At 42.9% G+C, this 27175-nt stretch overlaps 2 protein-coding genes and 1 pseudogene across 3 annotated transcripts in view; 2 read left to right on the top strand and 1 right to left on the bottom strand.

Annotated features, from left to right (window-relative positions):
• The window catches only part of LOC146634600 (protein NLRC3-like), a 720577-nt gene that overhangs the window by 525471 nt on the left and 167931 nt on the right, over window positions 1–27175 (top strand). The window lies entirely within an intron of this gene.
• On the top strand, window positions 2174–2282 carry LOC146634606 (5S ribosomal RNA; annotated as a pseudogene).
• On the bottom strand, window positions 3920–6256 carry LOC146634605 (uncharacterized). The gene is made up of 2 exons (XM_085349606.1): window positions 5131–6256; window positions 3920–4995 (listed from the first exon to the last, which is right to left on the bottom strand). The coding sequence occupies exons 1-2, from the start codon at window positions 6254–6256 to the stop codon at window positions 3920–3922; spliced, it is 2202 nt and encodes a 733-aa protein (XP_085205732.1).

Raw genomic sequence — 27175 nt, 5'->3', positions numbered from 1 at the left:
GGAGCGGGAAGAGGGAGGTAGCTGGAGATGGGGAGGGAAGGAAGGGAGGGGCAGGTGACCCCTCCCTGGGGCCAGCTCCCCCGTTGACCCCAGTAGGCACCCACATACTCCTCGACCCGCCAGGGAAAGGGGGCCCAGGCCCATCCACATTATCTAAGCTGCCCAACAAACACACTAAGGGGGAAGTTGGAATGTTACATTTCAGACACTTTGATAAGTCTTCACATACCTCGCGCCAAAACTTCTGCACTGGTGGACAGAACCAAAGAGCGTGGATGTAATTGTCTGGTGTATTGCCTTGATAGTGTGAGCAGTTGTTGGAAGATATAAAGCCCATCTTGAACATCCGATGACCTGTATAGTGCACTCTATGTAGTATTTTGTATTGTATTAATTGCAGACTGGGATTTTTAATCAATTTAAAGGTTTTTAAGCATACCTGAGACCAGAAGTTTTGGTCTAAGCTGACTGATAAATCTGCTTCCCACTTTGCAATAGGAAGGGATATTGATTCATCTAATTTAGAAAGTGTTCTGTATATTTTAGATAATAATTTGGGGGATTTAAGAGTAAGGAAATGTGCCGCACTTGGTGGTGTTTGTAATTCAACTTGACTGAGGTTAAATTTCTTTTTTATTATGGATTTAATTTGTTGATATTCTAAAAATCTTGTCTTGTTGATCCCATATTGTGCAACTAGTCTGTCAAATGGGATAAATTCTGTTCCCTCTAATATATGTTCTAAGTATTTAATTCCTTTACAACTCCATTATGGGAAATTAATCATGTTATTGTTTTGTAATATGTCAGGGTTATTCCAGATACAGTGGGGCAAAAAAGTATTTAGTCAGCCACCGATTGTGCAAGTTCCCCCACTTAAAATGATGACAGAGGTCAGTAATTTGCACCAGAGGTACACTTCAACTGTGAGAGACAGAATGTGAAAAAGAAATCCATGAATTCACATGGTAGGATTTGTAAAGAATTTATTCGTAAATTAGGGTGGAAAATAAGTATTTGGTCAATAACAAAAATACAACTCAATACTCAACACCCTGAGCACGCCCGATCTCGTCTGATCTCGGAAGCCAAGCCGGGTCGGGCCTGGTCAGTACTTGGATGGGAGACTGCCTGGGAATACCAGGTGCCGTGAGCTTTTGCACTTCAACACACAAATGACAGTTTAAATATTGAAACGGATCTGAGGCACTCTTTAAGCTCATTTTCGAATAGGATGGTTAGTGAGTCTCGCGCAAAGAGCTCTTCCACTCATGTAGTAATGTCAAATCCTTCAAGCGTTACATCAATATCACTGTACATGCACAGAGCACCTGTAGATGTTTTTGTGCAAACACTCACAATTGTTTATGACGTGAATATTGCAGCATTAAGTATGCATTATAACTGTGCTGTCATGTGCAGCTATTAAAACTAAAAGTAGAAACTAATCAATATCCTTCACTCTAAATTGTTTTTTAAATCCCAATAAATGGGTTACAGTATCTACATGAACCCCGTTGTCGAGGAAGCCTCTCACTTACGGCCATACCAGCCTGTTCTCATCTGATCTCTGAAGCTAAGCAGGGGCGGTCCTGCATAGTCGCGTCACCTTCACCTTGCTCCATGTTAGAAACTCCATGATATCGTGTTCCCTGCTCAGGGTAGCACACTGATGCGCATTTATTCAGTATTCTTCGGGGCCGCAGTCGGCAGCCAATAAGAGTTAAAACTCGTTGCACAAGAGTGTCAGGTTGACACTGTGCCCGCTGCACGCTACAAGGTTAACAAGTTCCTCACTACTGAGCCCAGACAGACTAGCCGTAGACATTCTCTACATTTACAGAATAAATAAGTTCGTGTATTTCCAAAATATTTCGTTCCTGTTGTTCTTTTGTTTTGTTTTGCACAAAAGCGAAATGCAATCAGGAGCGTTGTCATGAAGCTTTTCCTCAAGCTGCCTCCACTGAGTGAGCAGCGGCGCCCTCTGCAGTTTGTGTGTGGAAGTGCAAAAGCTTACAGCACCTGGTATTCCCAGGCGCTGCAATTTGAAGCTGCAGTTAATAACGAAGGTTTGCATGTTGTCGCTGTAACATATGAAGTTTAGCACAATAATATATATCAAACTGTGTGACATTTGCCACCAATAAAAGGTCTTTTTCACAGCTCTTCCATCGCTTACGGCCATACCACCCTGAACACGCCTGATCTCGGAAGCTAAGCAGGGTCGGGCCTGGTCAGTACTTGGATGGGAGACCGCCTGGGAAAACCAGGTGCTGTAAGCTTTTGCACTTCCACACACAAACTGCAGAGGGCACTTCTGCTCCTGCTTGTGCTTAGAGGCATGAGAAGTTAACATTTATGGGTGATAAAATCCTTTTTCTATATTTTTAACATGAGAATATCAGTTTTCCATCTTGTGTTCCAGAGTAATCGGACAAAAGACAAACGTAGAACAAGGAAAAAAGAGGCCAAGTGTCTCACCTATAAAACAAAATGACTGTTTTCTGAATAGTCTCACACAGATAAACATTTGCAGGGAATACCTTTTCCTTCAAAACAAACGTCACAGACTGTGTTTTTCTTTACTGATTGTATTTGAGTAGAAACTCAGATTAAAATGGCATCAGTGCTCATAAAATGATTTAACTGTAAAAGTAGGTGTAGTGGATCACTTTGCATAGATCTAGATAAAAGTGCTGTAAGCAAAGACTACAGTGGTCATTGAGCAGCTGTTCCTATAATGTGAATCTGGGATAAAGGCACAGATTATTTGTTTGCCTTTGTTTCCTGGTTCTTTCTTTCTTATCCAAATGGAAAAAGAGAGCATAAAAGTACTGTTTACAAGCAGCTTATCTATCTCATTGTGCCCACTATCATAAAATCTTGGTTGACTGAGCACTGAGCCATCTACCACTCGAAATTGAACCTGTGTGGGACAACAACAAAGTCCAGTATACTAAGTTTCAGTAATGTGCAGTTTTTTCTGTGGAAGATGTAAATCTAAATAGATGTCCTATTGTATGCATAATATACCACTGAACTTTATAAAACAACTTCTAAAAGCAAATTTCGATTTATTTTAGATTTTCTCAAATCCAAACAGTGCTAAAAGCATGCACACAGTCAAATATTTTTCATACGAGGTGCTGAAGGTTCTGCAATGTTCTGTCAGTGCGCCCCAGGGCAGCTGTGGCTACAATGTAGCTGCCATTACCAGTGTGTGAATGTGTGTGTGAATGTGTGAATGACTGAATGTAGTGTAAAGCTCTTTGGGGTCCTTGGGGACTAAGTAAGGCGCTGTACAAATACAGGCCATTTACTGTGCGTGTGTTTATGCTCAAGTGTATGAATAAATTAGTCAGTTTTAAACAGTTGCAATTTAAACAGTAGAAGAGTGGCACTATATTTATATATTTATAAAGAATTTCAAACAACAATTAATTGATGCTCAAAGCAGGTTTATTTAATTAATATCCAGATTTCCAATTAGTTCCCAATTCATTCAGCAGCAAATCACATCACCACTCACTTCAAGGCTGTATGTATTATTGTAAGGTAGACCCTACAATAATACATACAGAGAACCCAACAATCATATGACCCCCTATGAGCAAGCACTTTGGCGACAGTGGGAAGGAAAAACTCCCTTTTTACAGGAAGAAACCTCCGGCAGAACCAGGCTCAGGTCGGGGCGGCCATCTGCTGCGACAGGTTGGGGTGAGAGAAGGAAGACGTTTGTTGTAGGTCTGATTGAAGGACTGATGTGATGGTAAGTTGTCTGCTGTTCCGCTTTGAATATTGAGAGATTAGTTGATGGATTTCAAGCCAAATTGTGCCCAAGTTTAAGACCATATTCATTGGTTGTTTTTGTTGATGTTATTGTTTTGGGCTTTTTTTCCACAAGAATTTTCTAGCTCCCCTAGAATTCTGGCCACCCAAACGATGATTGCTGCTGAGAGAGCACAAGGTTTTGTCCCCCTGTACTATTCATGTCCGTGCAGGGGGTTCTCCTTGAGAGGCCAGGGTCGAAAAAGGGATGCTTCAGAACCTCCGAGGGTGTTATGCGCTGATTTGCATCCAAGGCCAACATTTCTTTGATTAGCCTTACAAATAATGTTTGGCCATTTTCCGGTCCTCGCCTAACCTTCAGCAGTTGTTCGAGGTCATCGAGACGCTTAAGTTTTATATATCGAGTTTCCTTGGATCGATAATCTGTCTCGTATTGAAATTGTTCTTGGGTCTTAAATGTCCAGCGCTGTTCGTTGTGGTTATCCTCGATGAAATAGCTGTCAGTGTACAAGCCAGACTCTAGAAGATGATCTGGTAGCTGACCCTGGGTTTCAATTATGAATTTCAAAACGTCATAATCATCTTCCCCAGGATAGAGAGGCACCCCTGTAGCAAGCTCCACAGCTACCAGCCCCAGAGACCACATGTCGATTGCTTTGTCGTATGGAATGCCAAGCATAACCTCAGGTGCACAATAACCAATTGTCCCCACACGGTCACCAGGAATCACTGCAGAGGTGTTACATGCGAGGCCAAAGTCTATGAGTTTGACTTTGACGGGAGACTCACTGCGGTTCACAACCATGATGTTTCCAGGTTTGAGGTCAGCATGCACTATTCCCACAGAACCCAGGTGGAACAGAGCATTTGCGAGCTGATGCAAAATTGGCCTGAGTTCTCTCATTGGGAGACCTTGGTTATTCCGGTCCCCAATGTAGTCCCACAGGCTTTGGTCGAGGAGTTCGAAATTCAAGCAAATGCGCTCTCCATCGAGGAAATAGCCGTTCCATTCGACAATGTTGCACCTGTCTGGATCCAAGCGTCGTAGCTGCTCCAGGATGAAAATTTCCAGTTTTGCCTGGAGCAGAATTTCAGGGTCGCTCTTGTTGACTTTAATAGCAACCGTTTTGTTGTTTTTTGTATCGCGACATCTGGTTACCAAACCAAAGCCTCCTTCTCCAAGGAAGGCCTCTACCACGTGGTGATCTCCTAAAATGGTCCCTTTCGTTATTTGAAGATCATCTTCAGAGGCAGATGGGTTGGCTGAGGTGTTGATGTCTCTTTTTTGAGGAAATTCAACTGAGTTTTGGAAACTGCAGCTGAATTTTTGCGATCCATGACTTTTCCAGCTTGAAGGCTGCTGAGAGAGCACAAGGAGTTCTCCCCCTGTGCTATTCATGTCCGTGCAGGGGGTTCTCCTTGAGAGGCCAGGGTCGAAAAAGGGATGCTTCAGAACCTCCGAGGGTGTTATGCGCTGATTTGCATCCAAGGCCAACATTTCTTTGATTAGCCTTACAAATAATGTTTGGCCATTTTCCGGTCCTCGCCTAACCTTCAGCAGTTGTTCGAGGTCATCGAGACACTTAAGTTTTATCGATCGAGTTTCCTTGGATCGATAATCTGTCTCGTATTGAAATTGTTCTGGGGTCTTAAATGTCCAGCGCTGTTCGTTGTGGTTATCCTCGATGAAATAGCTGTCAGTGTACAAGCCAGACTCTAGAAGATGATCTGGTAGCTGACCCTGGGTTTCAATTATGAATTTCAAAACGTCATAATCGTCTTCCCCAGGATAGAGAGGCACCCCTGTAGCAAGCTCCACAGCTACCAGCCCCAGAGACCACATGTCAATTGCTTCATCATATGGAGTGCCAAGCATAATCTCAGGTGCACAATAACCAATTGTCCCCACACAGTCACCAGGAATCACTGCAGAGGTGTTACATGCGATGCCAAAGTCTATGAGTTTGACTTTGACTTGAGACTCACTGCGGTTCACAACCATGATGTTGACAGGTTTGAGGTCAGCATGCACTATTCCCACAGAACCCAGGTGGAACAGAGCATTTGCGAGCTGATTCAAAATTGGCCTGATTTCTCTCATTGGGAGACCTTGGTTATTCCGGTCCCCTATGTAGTCTGACAGGCTTTGGTCGAGGAGTTCGAAATTCAAGCAAATGCGCTCTCCATCGAGGAAATAGCCGTTCCATTCGACAATGTTGCACCTGTCTGGATCCAAGCGTCGTAGCTGCTCCAGGATGAAAATTTCCAGTTTTGCCTGGAGCAGAATTTCAGGGTCGCTCTTGTTGACTTTAATAGCAACAGTTTTGTTGTTTTTTGTATCGCGACATTTCGTTACAACACCAAAGCTTCCTTCTCCAAGGAAAGCATCCACCATGTGGTGATCTCCCAAAATGGTCCCTTTAGATATTCCAAGCTCATCTGAGCCGAAGGATGGGTTGGCTGACATGGTGTAATGTGTCTGTTTGCGCTGTGGATTGGTGAGAAACAAAACTGAACTTGTTTTGGTTTCTCTCGTAAATTGCTCTCAAAACTTCTCGAAAGGGTTTCAGTTGCTGCAGGTCAACGTCCGTTAAGCATAAAGTAACAGGTGAGCGCTCCTATTTATGGGTTTTGGGATCAAAGCAAAGTTATGACGTCAGAAAGGATCAAAGCAAAGTTACCGCGTCACAAGCGATCGAAGCGATTCTAATATGTGCGCATGCGCACATATGAGAAGCGATCGAAGGGATTCTCATATGTGCGCATGCGCACACACGTGCTTGTTTGTGTAATATTGTTCACACTAAACTTGACCCTAATCAATTTAATATCAGTCAATCAAAGAAAATGTTACTTTTGGAAAATTTTAAAATGACATAACTGACAGTTTAAACCTTTTTTGTTCATGTATTTGTATTTGTATTGTCTTCGGGGTTTTTTTTGCATACCATGTCAAGCTTTTCTGTATATAGTCATGTCGTAGATTTCGGAGCAAACAAGAAATTGAATTGGATTTTAATATTGCAGTGCTTGGATTTCGGATTTGGTGCTTAAAACTTCTTGAAACTGTAACCGTATTTCATTCACCACAAATAACTATCTGATTGAATAGTTTTCTTATCAGATAGAGAAATAAAACGAGTCGCAAAGTCTAAAAGCAACATTTCTCTGCCTGGGCTGTACCTCTGCACGTTAGTCTGTTTCAATGTGTGACCCCTCACCCCCTCCCTGATCAGTCGGGGGTGAGTGCGCTAATGTGCCTGGAGGCCGTTTTAATGAGTGTTTGCTGGAAAACGAAAAATACAAGAAGGATTTGTACGTTTTCACAACGGGGGAGTTTGCGTAAGTACTAGTAAATAATTTTCTCGAGTGTGTACGTTACACATGTTATTTGTTTAAAATTGGTATTATTATTTTGCTAGCTAGCAAACTCGCGGGATAAAGGATTGAAGTGCACTCAGTGCGATACAATACGGTGGCGCTATTCTAACAGTTAGTTATTGCAGGGTAACTTGTAGAATATGCTGTGAATTGAACCAAGATTACACAGCAGTAGCAGTAATACGAGTTACTTCCCTCAAGTGAAAGCGTTAAACGTTAGCCCGATGCTTAACTAGCCAACGTCAGGCTTTCTGATTGAAGGCTAAAAGCGACGTTGTCACCAAGTAAACAGAATATTGATGATATTTTTGTGTATCGCTGCAGCCTTTTCAAGTATTAACCTGGTGTCTTTGGGAACAGCTTAGGGGGAAATGACGGTAATATGACTGAACCATATGGGAACAAAGAATAGGCACTTTTTTGTGCTACCGAAGTTTCCTCGCTTTCATTCAAAATCTGTTTCTCATTAAACAATTGAAACATGATGGCTTCAAGCTGACATTGAGGCCTGTGGGGCACTATCAGCCACTGAGACAGTAGACAAGTGACTATTTCACACTTTAAGGCTGCCTGTTTATTTAAGGGAGATGAACAGTACATTATAACTGTACATAATAATATCAATGATGATAGATTAAATAAATGGGTTTTTGAAAGACGCTTGTGCATTTTTAAAGTCTAAAGTGTTGAATTGATCTGAGTATGTCATCTGTTCAAAGCCTCTCCCAGTCAGTGCTGTTCTCTATGCCTGTCTTACTCTACATGATGTTATTAGCACAAACACTTTAAAGGTGATAATTAGGTCTACAACAATAACACAGACTGCAATGTAGTTAAGCGTCTTACAGTTAGTTTTGAATGAATGAACTTCAAAAACAACACAAGCAAAGATCTGTCTCCTCCTGTTTTTTGTGTCACATAAGAAAGAAGCATCAATATCTGATGAGAAGACTTCTTATTAATTTGGCCTTTCACGTGGTCTTATTCAGGTGATGCGAAGTGAAATATGCATCCTTTTTATGGTAATGTGCTGGAAAATGTTGAAAATGGACATTAAACGTGCTCACAAAGTGCTTGAATTTGACCCTGAAAGGTGTATGAACCCAGAAAAAGTCACACTTGGAGTAAAAACCTCTCATAGCAAGTTAATCAGGAGGTAATAAATCAAGTTTGATTATCCTAATTTATAGCTGTCTTTATGTTAAGGATTAAAATAAAATTCACAAGAGGAAGGTGTTGGTGTGTGTGGTTGGGAAGAGAAGGGCGAAGCTAGAATGAAGCACAAACAGAGGGAGGTGTTTGCCTCTCGCTGTAGCGCTGTGAAACACGATCTGTAGATTGCAGCTTGTGTAGGTGCTCCAAGAAAATGGGTTCATTGGCATGCAGCACTGTAGATGTGCACGTATGCACTCGCGAAAGAGAAAGGATGCTTGTGTTGCTGAGCTCGTTCTTGCACAGCGGGGAGATGTGAGGTAGGTTGGGGCTACCTCATAACTCCCCGCTGTGAGGCTGCCAGATGGGAAGAAGAGGAAACCGCCTCGTTGTCCTGAAACGCTCGTTTTCCTCTGCTCACTTTTCATCTTTACAATCTCAGCACTTGGGTGTGTATCTTCTTGCAGTGGGCCTCTCAGTTTCATTCTTATTCATAAGCTCCTCTTTGTGTTATTTAGTTTGTACCTGAAAAGTCTAATTTATGCCTGAGTACACAAGTACAAATAAAAGGAGTACCACGTACTTTAATGGGTCAGCTTGGGTCCAGACCTGAATTAGAGATAATGTTGGGCTGTTTTAGGTCTGAGCCACTAACCTGACGAAAACGCAACACAACTGCTGGTAAGTGCGTGTTGTTTAAAACAGATAGTTGGAGAGGCAGGTCAGTGCTTTTAAAGGTTTATCAGGTGTCAAATCATTTTATAGATGGGAAATGTAGGACTGTGCAAAAGTTTGAGCCACACCTTAATTCTAAGATATAACTTGCTGGGTAATGGGAAACGGGTGCAACAGTTTAAATTTGAAAAGTTTACATGAAAATACAATATAAAAGGCAAAAACAGAGTTGATATAATGAGGTAATGAGCTTGAGCATCTTTATCTTCAGCACGCCCTGAACTCTCTTAGGCACATTTCTTTGGAATTCCTTTAAGTAGTCTTCAGGAATAGTTCTCCGAGCTTCTTTAAGGACATTCAGAGCTCTTCTTTCGATATCAGCTGCCGTTTTGTTCCATTCTCTGCCGAGATGATCCCACACGGCTCAGGTCAGTCCATGAATGATGGTGTTTCGATGTGTTTAGTAAGCTGCTGCCGATCAGACGCTTTCCAGATGGTATTGCATGGTGCATCAAAGTCTGGTGGTACTTTTCATAATTCCATCAATTTTGACGAAATCCAACACCCTGGCTGAAATGCAGACCCAAACTATGGCAGAGCTGTACAGTAGTTTACAGGTGGTTGTAGACATATTACCACAATTTGAACCAGAACTGTCAAATTTTGGTTCATCACTCCATCAGACCTGCTGCTACTGATTTTCAGTCCAGTTCTTGTGTAATTTGGCATCCCTCAGCCTTTTCTCCCTGTTCCCTTCCTTAATAATGGCTTCTTGACAGCCACCCTTCACTGACACCATGAGATGAGGCTTTGGTGAACACTAGATGGATCAACTGAAGGACCAAGTGCATCTTTCAGGTCCTGTGTCAGGTGTTTGCTGAATTTTTTTTGACATGACTTTCAGGTACTGTTCCTCCTCTGTAGATAGATTTTTCAGCTTGTCCCCTTTTTTTCTGTCTTCTACTTTCCCAATCCAAAGAAATTAAATAGTGTGTTTCTGTGACAGGTTGCTAGTAACAAAGTCCCTAAAGATAAAATTTAAAATTGGTTCTTTGCTAAGTTGTGTTTTGTATTGTATTTGACAACTCGGGTTTGTCCCCTTGAGTTAGGTTAAGTGGTTTAACCCCCCCAAAAAACAAAAATATCGCTCTGAAAGCGATCAGGTACAAGGACTGGACTGAAAATGGGTGAAAAAGTAGTTAATGTCCAAAGAAAAACTTTAAATGACCTTCAGAAAGTCTAAAGAAAGGAAGAAGAAGAACATCTGGCTCAGTACAGGCAAAATATAAAGAACTGAGGAGAGGCTCAAGACTTATTCACAGATAATCAATCAAATTAATCAAGCGTCATCTGGAAGCATCCTCCTGGCTGTAAGAGCGTCTCGTTTTTGTCTCATTAACTGTCTGGTGGCGCTCACAGTAGTCTGCTGTGACGGGGACCTCGAGGACTAATGTTACAGGGAAATCATTAGGAAAGTGCCTTGGACTGAGCTTTACTGAAATCTCAGTTTTCCCCCTGTCGGAGAGCTCCACCACCTCCACCCCTCCTCCTCCTATTCCTTCTTTTTAAACGTCAGTGCACGTACCGTCTCCCTCCCTCCCATCCCTGTATTTTTGTTACATAGAACTTAGTGGCTGTGCTCACTGTTCAATTCAAGTTGGTTTAAGAGAGATGGTAGTTTAAAAAACACAAAAACAAGCTGTTTTGGTAAAGCAATATATATGATTATTAAAGATAAAATATAGTGTTAATTTGTTTGAGTTCCTTCCCTCTCTCTTTACTTCTCACTCTGTTTTGAAGCATCTGCCTTCCAGCAGATGGGGGAGACTGTATTGGCAGCTGCTTTCCAGGAGGATGTAGCTCATCTGTATCACGAGGCCTGTTGGGCCATATACGTCCTAAGAGTAAGAGTAATTTCCTGCTCTCTCTTTTCCTCTCTAACTTTTCCCTGTGTGCATTAGGGCTGCCACAAACAATTATTTTGATAGTCGACTAGTCACCGATTATTTTTGCGATTAGTCGACTAATAGGATTAGGGCTGCACGATTAATCGTTAGAAAATCGCGATCTCGATTCATACTTATGTGCGATCTCATTTCCAAATGACGATTTAAAAAAAAAAAAGAAAAAAAAAAAGACGACGACGATTGTACCGCATTTTGATCCGGGACGTACTCTGCATGAAACCAAGTGCTCACTCTTCCTGCTCAACAAATGACAAGGGCGGAGCCTTATACCACGTGATACAGAAGCTGTGCCGTGTGATGCTAATATTAGCAGGGAAAAAACAACGGAGAGCACGTCAGGGATGACGAGAAAGTGACAGGAGAAAATCCGTCCCGGTCAACCACCCAAACATCAATAACGGGAACCTTATACAGCGCTTCCCTATACCCGTCGAACTCTCGCAGGCACAAAGAAATTACGGAGGCTATCACTTATCACCTGATCAAAGATATGGCTCCCATCAACACTGTGCAAAACGAGCGATTTAGAAAAATGATCAACACCCTAGACAAACGCTACACAGTGCCGTCCCGCAACTATTTTTCTATTGTTGCACTACCTGCTCTATACACGCAGTGTCGAGCAACGGTGGAGACGGAATTTCAAGCAGTACAACATTTTGCGGCAACAACAAAACGTGAGACATTTGTTGTTTTTATGTTTATTTATTGTTTTTATGTTCAGTCTCAACTGTTACGAAGTTGATGTGGAGTTAATAAGCGCAATAAATATTTATACTGGAAAAGAAAATCGTTGCCCCTGGTGAGAGGCGGCGGGCTGGGGTGGGTATTCTAATATCCCCTCGGCTTGCTGCCGGTACGTTGGGGTTTTTCCCGGTGGACGAGAGGGTTTGTTCCCTGCGCCTTAGGTCGGGGAACGGGTCCTGACTGTCATCTGCGCTTATGCGCCGAGTGGCAGTTCAGAGTACCCAGCCTTCTTAGAGTCCCTGGGGGGGGGGGTGCTGGAAGGTGCTCCACCTGGAGACTCTGTTGTCCTGCTGGGAGACTTCAATGCTCACGTGGGTAACGACAGCAAGACCTGGAGGGGCGTGATTGGGAGGAACGGCCTCCCTGATCTGAACCCGAGCGGTGCTTTGTTATTGGACTTCTGTGCTAATCACAGTTTGGCCATAACGAACACCCTGTTCGAACATAAGAGTGTCCATAAGTGCACGTGGCACCAGGACGCTCTAGGCCGTAGGTCGATGATCGATTTTGTAATCGTATCACCAGACCTGCGACCACATGTTCTGGACACATTCGGGTAAAGAGAGGGGCTGAGCTGTCAACTGATCACCACCTGGTGGTGAGTTGGATCAGGTGGCGGGGGAGGACGCTGGACAGACCTGGTGCACCTAAACGCGTAGTGAGGGTGTGCTGGGAACGTCTAGCAGAGGCCCCAGTCCGCGAGATCTTCAACGCACACCTCCGGCAGAGCTTCAACAGCATTCCGAGGGAGACTGGGGACATTGAGTCCGAATGGACCATGTTCAGCGTCTCCATTGCCGAAGCTGCTGCATTGAGCTGCGGCCGCAAGGTGGTTGGTGCCTGCCGTGGTGGTAATCCCCGAACCAAATGGTGGACACCAGAGGTGAAGGGAGCCACCAGGCTGAAGAAGGAGTCCTATCGGGCTTGGTTAGCCTGTGGGACTCCGGAGGCAGCCGACAGGTATCGACAGGCCAAGCGGAATGCTGCTCGGGCAGTGGCTGAAGCAAAAACTCGGGTGTGGGAGGAGTTCGGAGAGGCCATGGAAAAAGACTTTCGGACTGCCTCGAAGAGATTCTGGCAAACCGTCAGGCCTCTCAGGAGGGGAAAGCGGTGCTCTACCTGCACTGTGTATAGTGCTGGGGGAGCGCTGCTGACGTCGACTGAGAAAATTGTCAGGCGGTGGAAGGAATACTTCGAGGACCTCCTTAATCCCACTGACATGTCTTCCGAGGAGGAAGCAGAGTCTGGGGATGAGGGGAATGACCCGCCAATTTCCGGGGGCGAGGTCACTGAGGCAGTTAAACAACTCCTTGGTGGCAGAGCACCTGGTGTTGATGAGGTCCGCCCCGAGTTCCTGAAGGCTCTGGACGTTGTAGGGCTGTCCTGGTTGACACGCCTCTGCAATGTTGCGTGGAGATCAGGGGCAGTACCTGTGGACTGGCAGACCGGGGTGGTGGTCCCCATCTTTAAGAAGGGGGACCGGAGAGTGTGTTCCAACTACAGGGGGATCACACTCCTCAGCCTCCCTGGGAAAGTCTATGCCAGGGTGCTGGAAAGGAGAGTTCGTCCGCTAGTCGAACCTCGGATACAGGAGGAACAATGCGGTTTTCGTCCTGGTCGCGGAACACTGGACCAGCTCTTTATCCTCTCGAGGATACTTGAGGGTGCATGGGAGTTTGCCCAACCAGTCTACATGTGTTTTGTGGACTTGGAGAAGGCATTCGACCGTGTCCCTCGGGGTGTCCTGTGGGAGGTGTTGCGGGAGTATGGGGTGTCTGGCCCATTGCTACAACCGTTGCAAGAGCTTGGTTCGCATTGCCGGCAATAAGTCGGACTCGTTCCCGGTGGGTGATGGGCTCCGCCAGGGCTGCCCTTTGTCTCCGGTTCTGTTCATAATTTTTATGGACAGGATTTCTAGGCGCAGCCAAGTGGCGGAGGGCTTTCGCTTTGGTGGCCTCAGAATCTCATCTCTGATTTTTGCGGATGATGTGGTTCTGTTGGCTTCATCGGGTGAGGGCCTCCAGCTCGCACTGGAACGGTTCGCAGCCGAGTGTGAAGCAGCAGGAATGAGGATCAGCACCTCCAAATCTGAGGCCATGGTTCTCAGCCGGAAAAGGGTGGAGTGCCCACTCCCGGTCGGGGATGAGTTCCTGCCCCAAGTGGAGGAGTTCAAGTATCTCGGGGTCTTGTTCGCGAGTGATGGGAGAAAGGAGCCGGAGATCGACAGATGGATTGGGGCTGCAGCTGCAGTAATGCGGACGCTGCACCGGTCCGTCGTGGTGAAGAGGGAGCTGAGTGTAAAAGCGAAGCTCTCAATTTACCGGTCGATCTACGTCCCTACCCTCACCTATGGCCACGAGCTGTGGGTAGTGACCGAAAGAACGAGATCGCGGATACAAGCGGCAGAAATGAGCTTCCTCCGAAGGGTGGCTGGCCTCTCCCTTAGAGATAGGGTGAGAAGTTCGGCCATCCGGGAGGGGCTCAGAGTAGAGCAGCTGCTGCTCCACATCGAAACGAGCCAGCTGAGGTGGTTCGGGCATCTGACAAGGATGCCCCCTGGGCGCCTCCTGGGTGGGGTGTTCTAGGCATGTCCCACCAGGAGGAGGCCCCGGGGCAGACCCAGGACACGCTGGAGAGATTATATCTCTCGGCTGGCCTGGGAACGCCTTGGTATTCCCCCGGATAAGCTGGAGGAGGTGGCTGGGGAGAGGGAGGTCTGGGCCTCTTTGCTTAGGCTGCTGCCCCCGCGACCCGGCCTCGGATAAAGCGGATGAAGATGGATGGATGGATGGAAGAAAATCGTGAGAAAATCGTGATCTCAATTCTAAGCCAAAAAATCGTGATTCTCATTTTATGCAAAATCGTGCTGCCCTAAATCAGATCATCATCCATTGTACGTAAAACGTACAGCTTATTGCACCAGCAGCATCTGCTCTTATATAACTATCATTAGCTTACATTTTTAAGTGTTTCAGGTATGTGCTAACTAAAAATAAAGACAAGATGATAGTTTATTAAATTTTAATGAAATTTGCAGATTGTTTCGGTGAAGTTTAATAAACTCAGCCGTCTGCTCCTTGCTATCTAAAATATAACAGGACACCGGAGTATATTCTCCAGCATCTCACACTTCTGATAATCAGTTGTCTGCTTGACGTTTACTCAGCTGTGTAAAAACTATAACTTTAATCTTAGCCAAACCGATTTGCTCAGGAACAAATAAAATACTAAAAAAAGCCAAACAATAACATTTTTAAGTTATCTAAGTGACTTATATCATGTTTAACCTGAGTAGCGAAAGACGGCGGTGGGTTTGAAAACGATTTGCCGGGATTCCGGTGTTCTCACCGGCTCTAATGAGCCTTGCTCCCGGCTAGCTATCGAGCTAGTGACTAACAGACGTCTCTGAAAACGTCGGAGCGCTTTTGAAATATGTGGTGTCTTGATAAACTGAGCAGATATTTGAGGTTTACACAGCTACACTCTTGCCTGAAAACATGTTAAACGTTTATTTTGTGACCCAGAAAGAATAATAAGAGTAATATTAAAACTAACTAGCTGCTGCCATTGTTGGAAACTGAGCTGGGCTGCGCTATGAATTCTGGGACACAGCTTCTTCTTCTTCGGGGTTTAACGGCAGCTGGCATCCTTGTACATGCAGTGCTGCCATCTTCTGTTTCAGTCCGTTATTACACTCTTAAATCCTACTACTTATTCCTGCGTCTTTTGTGATCTTACAAAGCTTCAAACGACGATTTTGATAGTCGACGTAATCGTGACTAGTCGACTAATCGTGGCAGCCCTAGTGTGCATCAGACTTTTGCCCCCCTCTTCTTTGTCACTCCAATGTTCTCAGCTCAGGCTGCATAGGAAGCTGGCATTTCTCTTGCCGGGCTTATTAAAGCCTGTGCTTTAGAGCTCTGGAGGGGAGCTAACACTCGAGGGGGACATGACAGTCATTGGCAGCGACAGCAGTTTAGTGACAGCTTCCTAATGTCAACAGTCACATGGACAGGTAAACATCTAAACGGATAGAAGAGAGGTGGATGGAGAGAGACAGGGATATAATATAATGTGTTTTTCTGGATACACTGTGCTTTTTCAGCATTCAAAGATTGATGACACCGTGTCAGAGCACTGGCTATGAATTTCAGAAGGATCAGGCCTTAACTTAACAGAAAAGTTAGCAATAGTTTTTTTCCTATTACAGCTACATCCACTTCTGTCGTGCCTAGGCTGCTCACTAGGGCTGGGTATCATCACTGATTTCTATAATCCATTCGATTCCGGTTTTCAAAGTCCCGATTCGATTCCACTTAGCCTCAGACAGTCAGAAATATTATAACTCTGATCATTTATCAGTACTGACTTCATCAGAATTGTGAACATCACAGCAGATGCCTTTGTGTGAAAGTAACTGAGAATAAAACACAGAAAAACATGAAGGAGATTTTCCTGGTCTGGCTTTTTATAGCAGATAACCTTAAAAATATTCTACAATGTTCTGCATATGAAGTTTAAATTTCTTCAGTATTGAACAACAGAAAAAATAGGCTTTCTTGTCCGAGGTCATTTAAGTGAAAAAAAGAAAAAGACAGCAGCCACAGCGCTGTAAACAACGGTAGACTGGTGGGTAATAAGCGAATGAATAATACAGAAAACAGAGATTGGAGACGGGAAACTGTTCTTGAAGTACAGAGAGAGATAGAGAGAGAGCTAGCTGTGCATGGAGTGTGATTTTAATAGTCGTGGAAGCAAAACAGCAAAATTAATGACATTGATCAAATGTGAAGCGCAGTTTGCTGCTTCTTTTGCTGCTGGCTCTGAATTTTGGTTGGAGAGACAAAACCTGCAGCTCAGAATCCGCGCAAGAAGACGTAATCGCAGCGCGGACCGGACGCATCAGGATCGCTAAGCTCCGACAGCGTGTCCGTCTACGAGCCGTCGGGTGAGAAAGCCGAGAAAGACAAAGCTGATTCTGATGCGTCGGGTCCGTTCTGTGTTTACGTCTTTGTGTGGAATCAGTGTACCTGCTCTCATTTACACGGATTCGCATTTGCGACCAAATTGGTTGCACTCTAGAGCCCTGTTACTTGATGAAAGTTGGTTTTGCAGAGTTAATCTTGCAGCTCAGCCACAGCATAGCCCTCAGCAACCAAGAGCATGCTAGCGGGCCGTTGTTATTATGTTATTACTGTGCTTTTCGGAAAATAAGGCACTCTAAAAATCAGTCCTTTGATTTTTCTGGAAATCGACAGTGCTCCTTATAATCCGGTTTGCCTTATGTCTCTACCAGCTTTGCACATCTACAGACTGAAATCTTTGCCCATTCTTCTTTGCAAAACAGCTCCAGCTCAGTCAGATTAGATGGGCAGCGTTTGTGAACAGCAGTTTTCAGATTTTGCCACAGATTCTTGATTGGATTTAGATCTGGACTTTGACTGGGCCATTCTAACACATGGACATGTTTGCTTTTAAACCACTCCATTGTTGCCCTGGCTTTATGTTTAGGGTCGTTGTCCTGCTGGAAGGTGAACCTCCGCCCCAGTCTCAAGTCTTTTGCAGACTCCAAGAGGTTTTCTTCCAAGATCGCCCTGTATTTGGCTCCATCCATCTTCCCATCAACTCTGACCAGCTTCCCTGTCCCTGCTGAAGAGAAGCACCCCCAGAGCATGATGCTGCCACCACTATATTTGACAGTGGGGATGGTGTGTTCAGAGTCATGTGCAGTGTTAGTTTTCCACACAGAGCATTTTGCATTTTGGTCTCATCTGACCAGAGCAGCTTCTTCCACATGTTTGCTGTGTCCTCCACATGGCTTGTGGCAAACTGCAAACGGGACTTCTTATGGTTTCTGTTAACAATGGCTTTCTTCTTGCCACTCTTCCATAAAGGCCAACTTTGTGCAGTGCACGACTAATAGTTGTCCTATGGACAGATTCCCCCACCTGAGCTGTGGATCTCTGCAGCTCGTCCAGAGTCACCATGGGCCTCTTGGCTGCATTTCTGATCAGCGCTCTCCTTGTTCGGCCTGTGAGTTTAGGTGGACGGCCTTGTCTTGGTAGGTTTACAGTTGTGCCATACTCCTTCCATTTCTGAATGATCGCTTGAACAGTGCTCCGTGGGACGTTGTTTCTTTTTGTAGCCTAAGCCTGCTTTGAATTTCTCAGTAACTTTATCCCTGACCTGTCTGCTGTGTTCTTTGGACTTCATGGTGTTGTTGCTCCCAATATTCTCTTAGACAACCTCTGAGGCGTCACAGAGCAGCTGTATTTGTACTGACATTAGATTACACACAGGTGCACTCTGTTTAATCATTAGCACTCATCAGGCAATGTCTATGGGCAACTGACTGCACTCAGACCAAAGGGGGCTGAACACACACCCCACTTTGCAGTTATTTATTTGTAAAAAATGTTTGGAATCATGTCTGATTTTCGTTCCACTTCTCACGTGTGCACCACTTTGTGTTGGTCTTTCACGTGGAATTCCAATAAAATTGATTCATGTTTGTGGCTGTAATGTGACAAAATGGGGAAAAGTTCAAGGGGGCCGAATACTTTTGCAAGCCACTGTATGAATCCTGGTTGTGTTTACTGACCTGGAAACGATTTTATGTGCACAGCGCTCGAAAATCTGTCAAATGTTTTAGTACGACTTTGCTAAGCTACGAAGCCGCACCGCTTGATGGATTGTTGGAGCATTACGGCTATCGTAGGCAGGAGCCTCGCGGAGTGATACGTACTGTGCTTCAACATAATATTACTGTATTGTGTGTTTGTTTAACCTCTTTTTAAGTTTTGTGGATATTATACATGGTTGTGCTGAGGATATATCGGCCAGTTTCCACTGGAAATGCCTTTTGGTTAAACTGTCAGCGAGGAATTTGCATTTGCACTGTTACATTTTTATATAAGTTTAATGCACATGAAAAGCAGTTGCTTATTTAAGTGAAAATACATTGATTGGTTTTGGTTTTTTTTTTCACAAATGAAGTGGAGTTGTAAAGTATTTTGTCTCGTGTCAGTTATATCGTTATCGCACATTTTCAAATTTATATCGTGATGAATATTTTTGGCCATATCGCCCTGCTCTACTTCTACAACACGCCTTGTGTAGATGAGTTAGTGAGGCAAACTGATCAGCTGTCTTATTGTGTCTGTTGAGTGTTTGGTTTTGTGAACGGCCTCTTTAATGCACGAGGGTGTGACCATCCACATCCTTGTATCTGTCCACTGTCAGCCATTCATTTTGTGCAAATCTGGCCAAGTCTTCCAAGTGTGCGTGTTTTTTTTCCTTCTGACCAGATGCAGCTTTCTGCAACATCACTTTAATGTCCTTATACTGATCACCACACTGTGTATGTGCACTAAAACAGCAATCATTTCACTGCTCCTTTGTAGTGACAGGTTACAAAACGTCATTAGATGCTGCATGGCTGTACAAGATAGACTTTGGTTAGCAACAACTCTCTGAGGCCTTTACTGTGAAACAGAACGCTGTCTTATCCGGCTAACTTCAAGGTTTAATGTGGGATTTTTTTGTAATCCAAGACATAATGCCAGGTCAACTCATGCTTTGAACCTAATCTGCTCCAGAGCAAATCATGTTCCAAATGAGAGATCAACAGGTAGAAAATCACAACCTACTAACCAGTAAGACCGAAAAAGAACAAAATAAATAAAATCCCCGATCCTGGAAGGTCCCTCAGACCGCTGTGTGCAGAGAGTAGGAGTGTAAAATTTTTCAGCAGAGTCTGATGTCTTTGTCTTTCCATGATGAGCAACAATAATGAACATAGATTCTCTACAACAACTTTATTGTTTTGGAAGTATTAATATATGATCCCAAAACTTCTACATTTAACCTTTTAATCAGACCAGCAAAAATCTAGTATTGAATCTTAGCACAGTCATAAAAAACTATTTGCTAAAAGCATTTTTGCAGCTGAATATTTTAAATTACAGTTAGGATCACTGGTTGGCTGTTTCACCTGTAAGACTTTAAAATAACATGCTAAGGTTTAATAGTCTATAAGGAATACACTCTGAGGCCTGGGCAGTGTTGTGCTAATAAGAGAAGGTTTGTGTGTGCAGTGAAACAGTAATTTTTTTATTTCATAATTTATTGATATGTTTGATCCTTTCTGACCTGCGTTAATGAAGCAGTCATTAGAGCACCATGTCCGCTAGAATAGTTCTGTAGTTTGATGCTTGAGTCGTTGCAGACTTGTTGAAACTCCCTCACCCGTCAAAGCAGCGTCTTTGTTATTCGAGTCCAGCAGATGGCAGTGTTTCACTGTCTGACGGCTGTCTGAAGCTTCAGCTGGATTATTCGTTTAAATGAGATCGTTTTATAAAACTTACAACAACAGGCCTGAACCTGCTCAGCTCCAAAGAGCTGGCTAAACGATGGGGCATGTTCAGAATCTTCCTGAAGTTTAACAATTTCCCAAAAAGCTCCACAAAGTGAATTTTCATATAAGACAAGAAGGAAAGAACAGGGTGTGACGTGGAAGGGGCCCTCTGGCAAACAAATTACTGCTTTTATTAAGTTACAAAACTCGCAGTCTTGTTCACGAGTGATCAGAGAAGGGAACAGGAGATGGACAGATGGATCGGTGCTGCGGCTGCAGACTCTTCACCAGTCCCTCTTTACCAGTCGATTTACGTCCTTACCCTCTGTCACAACGGGACTGAACGGACTCACGCGTAGGCTCTGAGTAGGGAACAATAAAGGTTTTTTATTTACAGAAGCACCAGGTGATCTATTTACACAGTGGGGAAAAGACGGGTTCCGGGAATCCACACACGAACAGGAGGGGGGAAAGACACTTGCAGTCCACACACGCTCCAAAGTCCTCACTCCATCCACGCTCCACGCTCCTCTTCACACTCCACAAGAAACACAAAAGCTCGCTCCAATCCTCACACACTTGATCGCTCAGGTAACACAGGGGCAGGTCCAGGGAAATCTATTCACAGAGATGCAAAAGGTTACTGTAAGAAGATCGCTAGGGAAACACGAGAACGAACTGAGCTGGGGTTAACACTGACGAGAGTCGGCAACGGTCCAGCGACGAGAAATACAGGGCTGCCATCTTATAAGGAGACTGGAACACTGTTGGGTGATGAGCCACAGGTGTCACCAGGTGCGTGGGCCAAGGGCAGGAGCCCACAGATGAGCTCCGCCCAGGCAGTGAGAGAAGGAGGGAGGGAGAGAGCGGGGACAAAATCAAAACAAAAAAACACATGTAGCCACACTGAGGCGACCGGGTAGACACAGGGACCCTGACACCCTCGCCTTTTTCACAAATGTCATGTATGAAAATCTATAATAACTCCAGTTATACGGATATCAATATCCTCATAAGTGAGGATATTGATAAACTGATTTGAACTTTTACTGATTTCTGTTTAGATATAAATTGATTCAAAGTGGTCAGATATGCAGATTCTGACCTTTCCTCTGGCAAATATATAAACTCACTGAAAACAGTTTGACTTTTCAGAGAGTTTCCTATCTATCTGTATTTTTACTTTAATAGTTAAGCACGATTAACATTTAGGAAAATGGAAAAATAAACAAGTTAATAAATGAAATGAAATAATACTGATTTATATATTCACTCTGTTTACTTTTTCCATATAGAAATACAATGAAGACTTCCATGTTCCTGCTGGTGGCGCTCTCTGGCACTGTGCTCTGCATGACTAACGGACGTGTTCAGAAAACCAGCAGATCATCAACATGATCCCACAAGGGGGATGTGATGATCTGATAGCAAACAGAGATAATAATGGTAACTGTAAGCGCAAGAATACCTTTATCATTGGTGACTTTAATCAAGTTAGAACAATTTGTGATCCAAGCAATCGTATCAATGCAAATAGAAATCTTTATAAAAGCCCCACAGACGTGCACATTCTGTATTGTAAACTGCTGGGACAAACAACGATACCCATTGTACATCCAGATACAGATGAAAAGGCGTATTGTAATTGCATGTGATAAAATCAATACTTTCCTTCAGCCTGTGCACTTTGAATGTTGCTCTTGAGTTGAGAGATGCTGTGAGCTTGCTGCCATCTTTAAACATCACTTCATGATGCTGGTTTAGATGCTTTATAAGACTTTGTTACGTTTCTTAAACAGTGATGAAAATAATAAAGAGGAAATATGAGAGAAGTGATTTTCAGTGAATGTTGAAAAAAATCCCACAATAACAAAAATGATGGCAACATTGCTACACTTTGCTTTCTTAGCTTGCATATTGTACATTTTCACAGTTGTTTCTAATTGGCTCCATCTTCTCTCGTTGTCACAGCTGTTGCTCAACTTTCAGCACTCATTCAATTAAAAAAACAACAAACAAAAAAACTAAGCTGCTGCTGGTAAGGTTGGCATTCTTGCAAGACTCAGTAACACAAAACAAATAAAAAAATGCACATCCCATGTTTATCCCATGTGATTCCAGGCTGAGTTTATGCATTTATGCTTATTTGTTTATAAAATATTATAAGCTGGTCTGAGGTCATTTGTTACTAAAGAAAAACAAACAAACACTGTGTCATTATTTAATCCACTAAAACTAAGACAATGCAGAAGCAGTGTGTGAAAACTAAGTGCACCTTCACTGGTGTAGCATCTGCCTTAGAAACAATGAAGTCAAATGAAACTGTTGAATCATCTCTATGTGCTAAAGGCTCATTTTAATGCAGCATTAATCACGTTGCTTTAACAGTGCTGCATTTTAATAATGTTTATCACGTTCTTTGTAGATTTTAATTATCACCATCGTCGCTGTGAGAACATGTCTGGTTGGAGCAGGCGGCACTCAGGGATCATGTTGTGTGGAAGAAGAGTCATGTGATTGTTTTTTTTAAAGATTTTTTCTATGAGTGCACAGAGTGTGAAACAGAAAGATAGGATCGACAGAGAAAGCTGATCATGTCTGTTGTGACACCTGCAATCTCTGACTAGAGTTTTAGGTTTTGTCAGGCAGCTAACACAAAGAAAGCCTGGCTTCATTGTACAAATACAACTTACATATACAACACATGACATATTACACAGAGTCATTATTTATTCAACAAAAACTAAGCCAGATGCAGTTTTTGGATTTTATTTCAAAATGTTCTTATTCTGATTGTTTACTTAATATATTTAGACACATTTGGTTTATTTCTATAAAAATGATATTTTACACAAAACTTCAAACAGCTGCCTGCAAACATGGCTCTTTATTGTAAAGCCAGGTATGAACAACAACCTGCAGCTGCATGCTGTTGTGCTCATTGGTGTCACATTAGGTTCTGAACCACAAACAGAGAAGTTTCTTAGAACTGCTGGGCTAGTGATGTAGGTGTTGATGCAAATGATGGCTTAGGGTGGTGCTACGACAGTGTATAAAAACTGAAGCTCCCAGAGCCAAGTGTTATTTGTTCTTCCGTAACTGAGGTGAACTATAACCTGCTCAGGTAGAATTTAATAACAGCGTGTCTGAACTGCTCGTCTCCAGGCTTCACGTCTCATTCTGTAAGAACTTGTTGTTTGTTTATGAACTTTTTAGAAACAACAGACTTTTGTATACTTCCAAGAAAGAGGGAGAACTGACTCTTCTGCCACACTCACGTTCATCTTTATCTGTCATCAGTTCAGATAAAAGCATCACTGATTATTCTGAACACTGTTTTAAAGCTTCTGCGTCACTCTGATTTCTTCTTAAAGTTGGCAGACAGGATTGTGAAGAAGGACATAGTGGATCCCCCCTTTTAATGAGCATATTATCTGTGAACACTGAATACAAACAACCTAAATGCTCATTAAAGAAGCAGGTTGGCTCATAAAGTGCTCTGTACTTGTTTTATGCAAGTGCTGTTTCTGGAAACAACCACCATCTGTAACCAACACAGGACTTATTGAGCTGTCAGGTGTGCAGACAACATGGCACATTTTGGGAACACCTATAGTTGATGTCTTAATTATGAAAATAGCTACTATGTAGTTGATGCTTCCTGTTCTGCCAGAGCAGGTGCAGCCTTTGTGGAAGTGGGTTCCACTGGACCAGCGTCTGTGAACGATCCATTGTGGGTGATTTTTTTTTTTGACCTTACATCTGTGTGTAAGGACCAACCACAACCATCTAAAATCTTTGCATGTTATTTTATCTTCTGTGTAAGAAGTACACAGCATACCCTGATGATCAGCTTCAAGGGTTCTCAGTGTAGGATGCATACAGTATGTCATGCTGAAATATAGAGCACTTACAATAGAACCCACTAGAAACCAATTATTTTAGCCTGGTTCCTTAAATCTATGGCATTTTTCCCATGCTGACTGATATGCTGCTCAGTGTCTTTTGCTGTCTGTCATGATCCTGGGCCATGTTGGCCCAGCATTCTTAGTTTTCATATGTTTTGTGTGTTGTTCTTTATTTATGCCATGGTTTCTGTTAAGATGTTCCTTATTTGATTACCTCCTGTGTGCCCCTCTGTTTATCTGTGAGCCCTCGTTTCCCCTCTTTGTGTTTTATTCCATGTTTTCCCAGCCCGTTATGTCCGTGCTCTCCCCGTGCTGTCTCTCCTCCTCTCTGAACCTCCGTGTACTTCCTGTTTTACTTTGACAGTCTCCCGTCAGTGTTGCGTTCACTCCTGCCGTGTCTTGTTATGATTATCAGTGTCACCTGTGTTCCCCGTGTGCTCCCACTTCCCTCGTTAACCCTCTGTGTATTTATGTCTGCGTCTCCCTCAGTTCTGTGTCGCGTTCTCCCTCAGTCATGGCCGTGTGTTTCTCTGTGTATTACGTTATAGTTTCCTCGTTTAGGTTGTATGGTTTCTCTCTCCAGCAATAAAGCTGTGTTTTGAGTTCATTCCTGCCTCCGTGAGCTTGCGTTTGGGTCCTCATCCTGCCTGCACACAGCCGCAACCATGACAGTCTGCTTTTAAATCAGATGTCACTCTGAACATAAACACAAGCCACAGCAGCCCAGCTGTCTTAGCTGAGTACAAGGATACATTTACTCTCTTTGTGTAAAATATTGTGATGATTTTACATTATATTAGGCAGGCAGCTGCCCAAATTAAACCGTGACTATTAGCAGTTTGGTTATTTTGAACGCCTCGGCTGGAAAAAATTCAAAATGGTTTGTAAGGTTGGCCACAGCTTTGTATGTAAAGGGGAGTTAGAAGATTGCTTCATATTTTAAGATTGATTAAGATTAATTCATATTTTTAATTGTTTTATTTTACATCTCACCTTTTACACTGCATTGAGTTGCTGCCATGTGATTGGCTGAGTGTACATCGTTCTTTGTTTCAAAATGGACTTAATGCTTGGTTGAACAGTTGTGATGTTTATCTCCTTTAGATTTATTTTTTATTGTCATGATGAAAAATGGTTTGTTGGTTCATACCTATGAAGTTACAGTGTTTCTGAAAAGCCTAAAAAGATGCATTGTTACCATAGTAAACTTCAAAACAGACTTTATTATATGATATAGTTATAAAATTGGATAAAAACTGACTTCAGCATAATATAAAATAATGTGTTGTCACTATGTATGCATTGGTCAACTTTCAGATCTATGAAGTTCAGCTCCCCCAGCTGTGTCTCCCTTCTGTGGCCCATTCCCTCATTACTACCCTGTGTATTTAAGCCCTGTGTTTTCCCACGCTTGGTGTCGCGTCGTACCCTCAGACCCTGCCTGTGTGTTCCTGCTTGGTTTCATGGTTTGGTTTCTGTTTTTGTTTCATGCCAGCAATAAAAGCTGTGGTTTTAGTTACATTTCGTCTCGGAGTCCTGCATTTGGATCCACATTTCCACCTGCCCGCACTCAGAGCCCTGACATCAGCATAATATAAAATAATGTGTTTTCCCGATACCTGATTTTTAGCACTATGTATGCATTGGTCAACTTTCAGATCTATGAAGTTCAGCTCAGTTATCTATGTTTTCATTTTTAGTTTCCATTTGCATTTAGATGCACGGCCGATTCTCTGATGTGTGATCTGTTTCTACCTGTGCTGATGCTAGCAGGACTAAAGCTGATCAAGCAGCAGTAAATATGTGAAGCAAGGCTGAAGGATACACTCATAAAATGAACAGAATCATAAGAATATAACAGCACGAGCACTGCAAATGCAACTAAACCATGTTGACATCAAATGGTATGTTATTTGAAATCTATATGAAATAATGACACATCTATGTTTTCCAATTGTTTTTATTTATTAATTTTATTTTTTCCACAGTTGTGTAAATCAGTCTGTCTGTGGACTGCCAGCCAACACATCCACAACACCAACAACTCAGACAGCACAAAGCCTTTTAAGTTGGCGAGGCGTGATAGCAAATGCAGCGCAGGTACATCCATCTGACCTGCAGCAGCATCGCAGACCACGCCCCCCCTCCATCTGGACAGCTCCTGGAAGCAGATTCAGGCGTGATGATGTCATTTTCAACTGGAAAAAGAAGCTTTGAAAAACTGAAGTAGTAGTCTTTAAATGTTTAGATATTTAACCTTGTTGTATTACTTTATATTTTATATTCATCGTATTAAGACATCAAGATATTTGTTTTTGCCTTAAAATTTTGTGTTTTAATTTATACTTTTTGTTATTCTTTTTTTTAATTTTGTCATTTTGCCTTTTTTACTTGATGTGATTTGGATAAATATATATTTATATCTACAGATATATTTAGAGAGTTTTTCTCTGGGTTTCACAAGCCCATTTTATAGATAAAAGTCCAGGTCATAATAGATCCGGTTCATTAAGAACAAAGTTTAAATCCGATTTAATATAAATGCCTTTCTGCACTCAGTTATTCTTTCCTGTCACATGTTTCAGTGTGCTCTGTAGTAACAATGACACACTGCAAAATAAAAAATAATAAGACACTCACCTTTTTTTTCCTTTACTAATGATGATGATTAACCTGCAGTGGTTCAGGTATAAGTTGGTTGTCTGGAACAGCAGGTGATGAAGATGTGGTGAAGGGTCTGTGGTTCATGTATATAGTGGGTTCATTACATAACTGGATAGGCAACATCTGACAGTCAGTTTAAATAAGATCTTGTTGTATTTGAACACAAATCAGCAAAAACAGGTCTCTCACCGTGCAAATATACAGCTTACGTAAGTTTAGTGTGCTCACCGAATGCAGTGTTTAGTGTAGCAGCAGAATTATGACAGTTTATGGAGATGTTCAACGTGAGCCTGCTGCCCAGCTTTAAAAGGAAAATCATTTTAAATGATACATAATAAGTTCTTACCAAAAGAGGAATGCAGACGGAGATGAGCAGAGATCTCTTCTGCAGTTCAGATGCTGCTGTGAGTTCTAGTTCACTTCTGTCACAGAGGAACAAAGTGTGTTTGGATCTGGACACTTTGATTTTTATACTTCTGATCAGCACCACCTCAAATAATCCTTTGCATCCACACCTACATCACTGGCCCACCACT

This window comes from Diplotaxodon limnothrissa, linkage group LG3 (genome assembly GCF_057381915.1).
Source record: "Diplotaxodon limnothrissa isolate DT_005_m linkage group LG3, D_limnothrissa_male_GT1.1, whole genome shotgun sequence".
Lineage (NCBI taxonomy): Eukaryota > Metazoa > Chordata > Actinopteri > Cichliformes > Cichlidae > Diplotaxodon > Diplotaxodon limnothrissa.
The sequence above is the reverse complement of the archived record's forward strand: the minus strand, read 5'-3'. Positions and strand labels throughout refer to the sequence as shown.

What these genes read in the sequence shown, in the direction of transcription:
- LOC146634605 (XM_085349606.1), bottom strand. Translation starts at nt 6,256, where the DNA reads ATGTCAGCCAACCCATCCTTCGGCTCAGATGAGCTTGGAATATCTAAA. An exon ending in GCAGCCTTCAAGCTGGAAAA is followed by an intron (nt 4,996 to 5,130) that starts GTCATGGATCGC and finishes CCATTTTAGGAG; the next exon opens with ATCACCACGTGGTAGAGGCC.